Here is an 11,723-nt window from a genome sequence, read left to right as displayed (position 1 = left end):
CATAAGGCAGACACAATTTTCTTTATTGAATGAGGTAAAATGTGGATCTGGCGTGATCAAATCTGATAAAGTCTTGATGGCTTTCTAATAGATGTCATCCCAACCTAACCATGATTTAACATGATATTATTTCAATTATGATTCTTTATTACCTCAGCAAATGTACAAATTAATATCGGATTATTGAATAGTTACGTTATTTTTATTTTCTGAAACTTGCGTCTTAAAAGCATATCATTTGTGTCATTGGTGAAATAATGAAACGATATGTTACAACTTCGATAATCGCAAATACACTGCAAGATGTAAGAATTGATCATTAAATTACAAAAAAGCAAATACGTATACATGAAAAAAAAAACGATGAGAAAATGAATGTCGTTTTGATAAAACAAATCGAGATTATGTGTTCGCGTAAAATAAGATATACATGTGTGATAGAATAATATGATTATGAAGCTCATTTGCTGAACCTAATTCTAAATTTTACTGTATTGCCAGATTATCTCTCATTAAAACATATAACAATTTTCTTTTATTACCGACCTTGACGCGAAATATAATTATACAAATAAAAAAAATGTTCCATATATTTTAACTCACTTTATTTTAAAACTGCATTTCGCAAATCATTGGCACTGAAAACTAATTACAAAACTTACTTTAACCAACAGAATGACGTAAATTCATTTTACGTACAGGTTAATTAAATTTCTCATTGAAAATATCTGACAGGATCAATTTTGCGAAAAGCACTCATGTTGCCATGTTAATGAAATCCATAATAACTGAAATCATTTACCGTTCTACCTTATTGGAGTTCAGACTAGATTCTCTTACAGCAGCAAAATCAGGTGAAAAAAAATGAATAGAGTTTATAACTATTTTATTTTCATATTGACGAAAATTGTAATTTACAAAATGAAATCGTTGGATTTTTCCCCCCTTGTTTTGTGCAGGACGTGTTTAAAATGTCTGTTTACATGTCACCTTTTCCTCGAATCCTTTTTTCAATAATGAATGAAAATGCATTCATTGTAATCAAACTAAAGCTTGAAATACCGTTTCCGTATTTTATTTCACCTCTTTCTACATCAACTTTTAGATTTCACAAAAATAATTTCCTTGAAGGTCTGTTGGGTTCACTGCAGTGAAGAACTTGCCCAGAGACAAGACCGTTGCTGTAGCAATGGCTTGATTGGCGACTACCGAGGACAGATAAGGAAGAGAAGTGCCATCGTCAGCCAACCATATAGAGGAACCTACACTTCTTGTGCCTTGTATGAACGCTACCCTCTTTGGTGTCTCTAGAGAAAATCGATTAATAAAATATAATACTTGTGATTCAGTCATGTAGAGGATTATCATATCCTTCTTGTAAGAGTTTAATTTCTAAAATTTCACACAAATATTTCCTTTATTATTTTTTGTTATAGAAAAAAAACGAAATGAAATTTTGAAATCACATGTGCAATTCAAATATGTTTGTAACGAATAAGCCTTTAACCATCAGGCCGATGAATCTTTTCTCTTATGCCGTAAAATTTCTGATGCTCAATTTTTTACTTAAACCAGCTTTTCATTAGATTAGTATAAGATTAGTTTAAGCTCGCATTGAAAGACTCTATGAACATAAAATATAGGTCTTACGAAGTAGTTTCACTAGTTCAGCCTCCTCTTCAGCCGAATTAACCAACAGCAGTCGACCACCATCTTTTGCACACTGTTGTGTGGCATCAGAATGGGACACAGGGGTAGCATCTGTCACGAAACGAAAGCATCCAAACAGCGGATGGTCTGTGTATCCTGGGACTGTACATGTTTCTTTTGGAAGATCTGCAAGAAATATAAGCTCAGAGATTTGACAATGACCTTTGCATCATGTACATATTTTAGGTAGAAAAAAAAGAAAACGTTTTAGACCGCATTTCAGTATGCGCTAAGAAATTAAGTAATGCTGCATATCATTTTGCAGTTTAAATAATTTCCAATCTGCTGAAATGTTATGATTGATATTTTTAAAGTACTATTATTCGGACCATTCGGCCAAACACCCAAATGCCAGCAAATTGCGTGAATATTTTTTTTTTCAAAACAAATGAAAAAAGCATATATTTTTAAGCATAAAAATTATCATAGATTAAAAATATCATTTCAACGTAAACATAAAAAATCACTTGAAACAATCTGGCTATGCTGCTGTCTGGGAAAAATCAAAATCAGGATTGTGGTAGTCAAGAGGGCCTTCTCTGTGAGACTGAAGATATACTCATCACCTAAAACAAGTAGAATCAAACAGTAGAAATCTTTATTACGCGAATACTTAATTCCGCGATTGAATCGTTTTGCAAATCGCGAGAATGTAAAATAGCAAACATCTAATCTTTATCATGGTTTTATTAAGCTGACAACAATAAAAAACAAGAGGCCCATGGGCCACATCGCTCACCTGAGGAACAATAGGTATGATAAAATCAGCTCAATGGAGTCATAATACAAACTATCTGGACAATGTACAATAATACATGTAGATCCTGTATAAATAAAATCCATTTTCCCCTGGATATTCTTATGTTTATAATCATTAGTCCCTTTTCTAACAGGATGATTTTATAATCACATCATATGTTGAGTATTGCAGTTCTCAAAAAGATCCCTAACAATAGTTTATATATGGGATATAAACGTACATCAAACTCTGAACCTTCTCGTGAGACCAAAGAATTGTCCTGGGGCCAAAGTCTTAACAATTATAAAGAATGGCTGATTAGTTTCTGAGAAGATTTTTAAAGATTTATCCTATATATTCCTTTGTTAAACTTTGACCCCCCCCCCCCCATTGTGGCCCCACCCTACCCCTGGGGATCATTAATTTCACAACTTTGAATCTACACTACCTGAGGATGCTTTCACACAATTTTCAGCTTTCCTGGCTGATTAGTTTCTGAGAAGAAGATTTTTAAAGATTTACTCTATTTATTCCTATGTAAAACATCGACCTCCCATTGTGGCCCAAACCTACCCCCAGGGGTCATGTTTTCACAAATTTAAATTTACACTACCTGAGGATGCTTCCACACAAGTTTCAGTTTTCCTGGCTGGTTTCTGAGAAGAAGATTTTAAAAGATTTACTCTATATGATCATATGTTAAATTTCGACCCCCCATTGTGGCCCCAACCTACCCCCAGGGGTTTTTATTTTCACAACTTTGAAATTACAGTACCTGAGGATGCATCCACACAAGTGTCAGCTTTCCTGGCTGATTAGTTTCTGAGAAGAAGATTTTTAAAGATTTACTTTTTATATTCATATGTTAAACTTCGACCCCCATTGTGGCCCCACCCTACCCCCGGGGGGTCATGATTTTCACAACTTTGAATCTACACTATCTGAGTATGCTTCCACACAAGTGTCAGCTTTCCTGGCCGATTAGTTTCTGAGACGAATATTTTTAAAGATTTACTCTATATATTCATTTGTTAAACTTCGACCCCCCCCCCCCCCCATTGTGGCCCCACCCTCAGGTGAGCTAAAAAGGTTAAGTTTACAATTCAATAAGTTGGTTTCTGGAAGAACAGACTTTGAAAATTTTCGTATGAAATATTGACATTTTTTTTAACTTTTTTAATCTTTAGCTTTTAAGATCTGTGTACAAACATAGAATTGTGAGCAAATCTCTGTATCTTGTTTTTCATTCGAAGCTTAACACTCAAATATGGTTAGTAAATAGAAATTGTAGGGTAACAATTAAACACAAGAAACATGCACTACATGTATAACAAATAAAGAACACAATTTATTTTTTTCGAAATGAATCATATATATACATGTATATACCTACATATTTCCGTCAGCGATATCAAACTCTATTTAAACTGAATAAACTCGAGAAAATGCCGAGCATCTCAACCAAACCTATTGCATTAATCTACCATTACGCAAAAGATAATGCCGAATTACCGATAGAATGAATTGTATTTCAGTATCCCTACACCAGATTTTGCTTAATTTGCGCAGGTAAACAGTTAATTGTTTGATTTACCGAAGTCTCTGTTTGATTTGATACGTAAAAATCAGGAAATACAGACGATAGTTCCCAGGTTACAAAGCATAAATAATGAAAACGAAACGAAAATCAGAACAAGCTAACACCAACGTCATGTGTGAAAACTGTCAACGCATTGAAATATTTAGCCTTAATTTACTTCACAAAATCGGCACCAATATATTTTGCATGTTTCAAAAATTTCCCTTCATACGTGACGGTTGCATAGCAAGCAAATTCATCATAGTCAGATCGACCCTTTTTCGTATAATGTCATGGCTGCTTTAAACAAAGAACCTCGTTTTAGAAGTATGGAATACGAGTCTTGGTAAAATGGGTATGCAAACCCCGGCCGTGGCAAAATAAAAGCCGGGGCAGATCGGCAATCGTCAATTCCAAATACGCATTATTTTGCAACAATATTTACAGCGAATACAAATATACTGGTCCATCAGATATCCCGAAATTTTAATGAGATTGGCAGATTAATACCTGCCAATCTTTTGTTTTGCTCAGGCCAAGTCTTGCCTACCCATTTTACCGTATGCCGAGCCCGAAGCTATTAAACTGATTGAAACACGCCTTCCCTTTATTATTATTTTCGTAATAACTCAGATTTGAAACAGAATTAGCACTTAATTTTTGCAATTTATTTTTTCCTTCCCATAAGGATAATTTATGATAAACTACGTTGAATTGAACTCGGTAGTTCTTGAGAAGAAGATTTTTAAAAATGCACCCCCCTTTTTCTACAGTTTCAAGGTTTTCTCCGCTTTGAATAAGATCGGACTTTTATTTCTGCAATTTATATTCGCCCTCCCATAAGGATGCTTTGTGCCAAATTTGGTTGAAATTGGATAAGCGGTTTTAGAGAAGAAGTTCAAAATGTAAAAAGTTTACAGACGGACAGACGGACAGACAGACGGACGGACAGACGGACGACGGACAAAATGTGATCAGAAAAGCTCACTTGAGCTTTCAGCTCAGGTGAGCTAAAAATGCAGGTCAGATTATTAGATATACTAGTACGCAAGATGTGCTTCTCATTATTTTACGTGGATATTAATTCCTCGAGTTTAATGAGTAATATACATGTACAATATAAGTCCAAGGTCAAATGCATCTAACATGCACAATCAATTAAATCTCCTTAGATATACTACTATTTGAAAATACCATATTGATTGATTTATGAACGCATTACTAATGTTTATTTGCGATTTATAGAGTGATTTGTTTATAAAAATAAACATTGGAATAACGCCATGTTGTGTAATTATCAACAATGTGTCTCATGAATAATAACCGAAATCCGTTAACTTTGAGGTATCACGTATGCAGCGTATTGAAAGAAAATAGTGGAATTCCATTTTGATAAATGTATTCTAAAATTTAATGATTTATAAACACTATAAACACTTTAAACACTATAAACACTTTAAACACTTTAATATGAGTGAACCACACTTACAGAGAGATGCTGCCAAAGCAGTTCCAACTAACACACTGCTCAGTAGAATGCGGTTGTTTGTTGTCGCTACAGCTGACGTAGTCACCGTGTGAAATACCACACATAATACAAGTAGATATTTCATAATATATAACAAACGTCATTCCGTGCTGCACTTATCTGAAAACCTGCAAAATTGATTATAGATTCATTGACTGAAAATACATTTGATAACAATTTTTTTTTTCAAGTTGTATTGCATGTAAAATTTTATGGAACATATATTAAGAACTTCATATGCAAATATTTGCAAGGTGTATCAAGCATTAACTTTTTGATGGGTCCACAATCTCACAATAGAATTAATAGGAAAAAAAAAACACGCCGGGACAGCTTCTTTTTAATAACACCGAACGGATATGCCAAGGCCATTTCAAACCAAATCAATTACACAATTTCAAAGAAAGCTTATTTCAAAGTGACAAAATAATTTTAAATAAACCTCCTCCAGACCCTAACTTTCACTGCAACTCATGAACATAGTGTGTGATGTGGCGATTACAAAAACTATAGAATGATTCACTTGCAATTCTTAGAAAAAATATCAAGAACATTTCAGAACGTTCCAAAAATCAGAACAAAACAAATAAGATTATTAAACAGAGTTATCTTGTTTTGTTCAAAATCGGTACACAGATATATAAAACTGTTAGAAATAAAAAAAAAATACAAAAAGTAATGTGTTACCTTATTTCTTTATCTTCAGTATCGTTGTTAAGGAAATAAAAAGAAGAAATCATTTTCCCTTCGTTTCCGTTTTCTGTCAAAATGATGGATTTGACAGTATGCACGACTTATCCGGAGAGTATATAGATAATTGATGATGCAGTATGATATATTAAGACACATCGTCAACATGTTCTGATGTTATATGTAAAGTTATAAGAATGAAGCAAACCGACACTAGAAGCTTTACACAAGATCTAAATGGTCATCGTCATTTCAGGCTATTTTTAGACCAAAAAGAAAATCTGTACAAAGATAAAGGCAAACATTCAAACTTTAAACTGAAGAATTTGGATTAATAATGGTGTCTGGCCAATGATGCCATGCTTAAAAGTTTAAGCCAGATCTAATGATTAATTTGCTGATCATTCTGGCTCCTAAATAACACACTATACAGCAATGTTGTTTGCTGTTATGTAGTGTTAATATGTAGTATTTGAAGGTGTGTAACGTTGTAACCATATGCATCAAGATTCAACAAGAAATACAATTTTTTTATGATTTCTGGTTCTTTTTTTTCTTTTTTTTTGGTATTTTTTTTTTTTTTTGGTATTTGTTTTGTTTTGTTTTCGTTTTTTTTTTCTTTGTTTTTTTTTTTTTGTAAATGTCGTACAAAACATCTTTTTTTATGAATTGTTTTCTTTTTTAAATTTATTAATTAAAAATGATCTGCCGTGTAAAATTAAGATTATTTCTCTCTCTCTCTCTTTCTCTCTCTCTCTTTTGAATTCTCGTCTAACAGAAAATAATCTTGTTAAATTTCGTTCGTATTCGATAGAATGAGGGAAAGTCCTTAACAAAGAACTAATCATTATATTAATTATTAGTAATTATACGTCAATAATTGTTCTTTGAACGAGAAATAACACTTTCTTACTATAAATTAGAACTGAGACTAGTAATTTTGAATTGAATAGGTTCCAATCCTCCCGTTTTTAAGACTCTTGTAGACTCTTGTAGACTCATTAAAACACAATTAAAGTAGTTAAAGAATATACATTATATATTTTTCTTCAAAGAAATCTATAATAGTTTTTGTTTGATTCGTCCATCTATAAACACGTAAGTCAAGATCGAAAACGAGTGGATTTTTTTTTTTTTTTTTTTTTTTTTGCATATCTTAATAGTGGGTCCTAGTTTATTACATACATTTAATGCTTATGAACAAATTTCCATCTGAGGAAAATATCATGGAGTTGACTTTAGGTCTCCATGCAGACATATCTCCAGCCTCTGTTGGTACTCTCATAGATATAGTTATCATTATTGCAATAGTGAACGGGGGAATTTCTAAAAATAAGACTTTTATTTTTGTCAAACAATATATATAAGCATTTCCAAGAGAAACACTTTATTAATTTTGCCTAACTTTGAGCTTTGATGCTACAAGTAATTTACCAAATACAAGTAACTGAATCAAAAATCTTCCAATGAGTTCAAGTTCAATTGCAATGAAATAGAACTACAGATTGCGTTAAAGGTCGTTTATTCATTTAACCAAATTTGTATCATTTAAATGGAAAACTAAAAATTTAACAAGCAAAAATCATTGAATAAATGACAAATTAATTTGCAAAGGTGGGGTTAAAAACCGCCAACTCACAATAATTCAAATACTCAAATGAAAGTAAAAATTAGAACAAAATTTCACAATGATACAATGTGCGTGCATATACAAAGAGTGTAAGCTGGTGGGTAAAACAAAGTTCATGGAAAAATTTACGTCCAGCAGCAAAATCATAGAAAATAAGAATGAGAGAATTTACATCTGCCAGGTTCTGATAAGACATTAATTTATTACCAAAGATGATTGGATGCTGGACATGTTAATAAATATATTATGTTTAACAATCTTAAAACCTACCTCCCAGTGACCCTGCTGTGTACAAATGCAAATAACCATCTGTAACATGACAAAGTATTTCGACAATGGTTGTTAATGAGCATTTCCCTTACATGCACACATACATTATTTTACAAGCTTGACTTACACAGAGATACTAAAAAACATTCCCAAGTATACTACTACAAAATTTGTTGCCAAAAATAATTTTATTTAAAATAAAATTAGTTTTTTGTCGACCGAATTTTTCCATATATATAATATATAAGCATTTCCAAGAGAAACAATATTATATCAATTTTTCCCAACTTTGAGGTTTGTTGCTAAATGTACACGTAATTTACCCATTACAAGTAACTTTTATTTTTGTTTTGAACTTACATTTATCAGCAATTTCTTAATGAGGTTAATCTGTGCACCTCTTAGCAATGTGTCGGTCGTTTATTCATGCGTGTGATAAAAATAATATTTGTGTCCTTTCTCCGGGTACGTAATGTTCAGTTTATCTGAAAAATCCTTATGGAAAATGTCGTTAATCTCGATAAATCGTTACGTTCTTATAGTTCACCCGGATTATTTCGACACAATCTTTAGTGTCAGAAACACTCGAATCATAGTTACGTTTGTTTGGCTCTATTCCCCTTTATTGTGTGCGCTTCCTTTATCAAGAGCGTGGGGCATTTATATATTTGATGTAAATGTTCTCCGATCCTCTGCCTCAAAGTATTTTTTTCATCATAAGAATGATATTTTTCTTTCAACCTTTATAATTGAAATGATAAAAAATGATTTTTTAAAGATGCATTTTACAAAGTTATTGTAAATTTGCCTACGATGGATATAATGGAATAAAGAAACAAGTTGAGTTGAAAAAAAATTCTGGTGCATCGATTGACTCGAACTCTAGATCTATACCAAGATGTATAAAAGTGGGAGTTCTCCGTGGATCCAGTCACCAAGCATGCAGTTGTGTAATTGATGGTTATACTAGCAGTAGATTACTAAACTAAAATTGTCTGTGTGAAAGTCAGGTTTATGGTACGAATAAAAGAAATCTGGATAATTTAGATACAGGTTTCCAAACTTTCAGTTTTGTAAACAGCTATCATCACCATTTTTCCAATTTCATTGTTATGTTATCTCGCCATTCTTAACAAAGTCAGATCAAGAAACAGTGAAATTAATGTTCTGCAACTGGAAAATTCGGATCGAATGAAAAACCATAGACAACTTATTAGGACTATTTTGGTGATCATATCAATTTTCATGATTATGAATACGCCATTTATTGGTACCCTTTTGCTAGACCCTAACCAAGAAAATTTTCAGCTTTTGGATTCCCTCTGTGTCGCTTTATCTTGGATTATTTAGCTATTCAACAAACACCCTTACCTAAACTGTGATGAACAAACAAATACGAAATTCGCTCATAAACATCTAGCTGTAAACGAATTGTTAAAGTGGCATAGTAGCTTGAAAAGGTATATCATCTTTTTCATTATGGCAACGGTAATAAGAAGATGTGTGAGAAGTTTAAAAGTGTACGAGTCATTACATGGCAACCAACAGACCTTTAAATATTCATCCGGAGTTACATGTGTTAACGAAACGGGTTCTTTTTGGTCATTTATTTGCGTGTCGTGCGCATTGAATTGCTGTCTGAAAATAGTTACAGCGGATATGACACAGGTTTGAAATATAATAATTGGGAATTATAAAATGATTGTTGTTAGAAATAACATTTTTGTAGAGCGCATCTCAATACATGTAAACATATATTTGTAGGACATGAAGAAATCGTTGTTTACTGAGAGACTGAATACTCGAACTAGCTATAGATGTCATGTTGAAATTTTATCATTTCTTTGCTCTTGCATTCACAGGAAGCTCAACATTTTTTGTTTTGGGCCATAATATATCTGGACATCGATTGAAAAGTCAGTGTTATTTGGTAAATAAGGAATGTGTGTGCCATCATGACTCTTTAAAATACCAATCCAACCTTTCCATTTTAAAATAATCTTTTATGGGATAAAACAGTTTTGTTCTTAAAAGAAGATTTCATTTGTTAATGATTTATAGCGAAAATATGCAATAACAAAAATCTTATGAATGCTTGTTAAAATGGTCTATCTTCATGATTTTTCAGTTCGATTTGTTATTAAACCTTGATTGAATAACTCATGTTCTAAAACAACAACCCATATATAAAGGGCTAAAGCAATGTCAATAATTATTCCTGTACATGCTTTTTTGTTTTCCCTTGTACCTAAACGTCGTGAAGTGATGATTAAAAAAAACGTCCCATGATTGCCGTCTATATTTGTAAAGACAGTATCCAGCAAAATATAAAAAAAAACCTCGCCGCCGTCACGTTTTCAAAATTATATTTTTTGTCATCGTTTTGTTTTAAAAAAGAAAACGTTTGGGACATCCAGAAAGAAAACACTTGCTAGGATTGGAAGTTTACAGAATATAAACCGGGTTGTTATAGTAAATAAAAGGCTTGGCTTTGCCTAGCCTTCTGTGAAATTTATAGCATTACAATCAATATCCCCCTTTAAAAAAGCAACAAAAAAAAAAAAAAAAATTAAGGATGATGTTTACTCAGAATGAAAAAAATTCCTCTGATGATAATAAAAAACCAACTACTGTGTGTTGTAGACCTTTCATGGTAGTGTTATTCTTCACTTTCAAATAAGTAGGTCAATGACCTACTTTTTGAGTTAATGGCCATTGAATATTTTTTGAAAATTGAAGAAAAATCCATAAAAAATTTATTCTATGATTGAGATTTTCTTAATTGTGAAAATAATACAAATTGCTTAATTCTTTGACAAATGAAATACAGTTTATGAATGGTAGTGACATTAAATAGATAAAAAGAATTGAGTTTTCATTCACAATTTTTTAGGGTATTCTAGTCCGAATTTCCTCTATTAGTTTTCAAATTACTATCCATTTTTGATTCAATATAATAAAAAACTGAATGATGATAATGCTAAAACATTTACAGTATTAAACTAAGTATAATTACCTTTCTCTCCTGGCATAAAATTTATATGAGGTCAATGATCAACATTTTGAGATATGGTGTCTTTTATCATTTTTAAGCACTTTCAATATTTTTGTAGTGTGTGCCATACGATTATCTAAACGAAAAAGCAAGATAAAACCAACAGAAAATATGCAAAATTATGTTCACTAACAAATAAAATCTTAACTTCAAATATTATAGTAGTATCAAAAATATTTCAGTGGAAAACAAAATCTGAAAAATTTAATCCGAATTTCCTCTGCTTTGCTAAAAGTCAAACTTTGTCAGAGCCTAATTCCATAATTTAGTAAAAATATCGATTGTTATGTCAATGATAGTTCATTTCATAAATACGTTTGGTATTTAAAACAAATTTTACTCATTAAATTGAACTTTTTAACAATCCGGATTTGAGAACTCAAACCCTGAGTAAACAACGTCCTTAAATAAAATATTAATAAGATCCAAACAAACATACCAAAAAATTGCACTGTTTATGTATCTTAAAGCATTTGTAATGAATAACTCATACAAAAATTATCTCCAGGAAAAGAAAAACAT

The 11,723-nt window shown here is 31.8% G+C and overlaps 1 protein-coding gene across 1 annotated transcript; it reads right to left on the bottom strand.

Moving 5' to 3' along the window:
- Positions 1–776: 776 nt before the first annotated feature.
- On the bottom strand, positions 777–5,715 carry LOC105321432 (uncharacterized). The gene is made up of 4 exons (XM_020064545.3): positions 5,518–5,715; positions 2,178–2,276; positions 1,651–1,836; positions 777–1,307 (listed from the first exon to the last, which is right to left on the bottom strand). The coding sequence occupies exons 1-4, from the start codon at positions 5,639–5,641 to the stop codon at positions 1,102–1,104; spliced, it is 615 nt and encodes a 204-aa protein (XP_019920104.3). The 5' UTR covers positions 5,642–5,715; the 3' UTR covers positions 777–1,101.
- Positions 5,716–11,723: the final 6,008 nt, after the last annotated feature.

The sequence above is a fragment of the Magallana gigas genome, chromosome 4, assembly GCF_963853765.1.
Source record: "Magallana gigas chromosome 4, xbMagGiga1.1, whole genome shotgun sequence".
NCBI classification, from domain to species: domain Eukaryota; kingdom Metazoa; phylum Mollusca; class Bivalvia; order Ostreida; family Ostreidae; genus Magallana; species Magallana gigas.
Note: the sequence above shows the minus strand (reverse complement) of the source record. Positions and strands in the feature narration are given on the sequence as shown.

Excerpts from the sequence above, each read along its gene's own strand:
- LOC105321432 (XM_020064545.3), bottom strand. The coding sequence starts at position 5,641 with ATGAAATATCTACTTGTATTATGTGTGGTATTTCACACGGTGACTACG. Across the intron at positions 1,837-2,177 it reads GCATAGCCAGATTGTTTCAA|ATCTTCCAAAAGAAACATGT; the intron begins GTGATTTTTTAT and ends TATTTCTTGCAG. Across the intron at positions 1,308-1,650 it reads TGAACTAGTGAAACTACTTC|AGACACCAAAGAGGGTAGCG; the intron begins GTAAGACCTATA and ends GATTTTCTCTAG.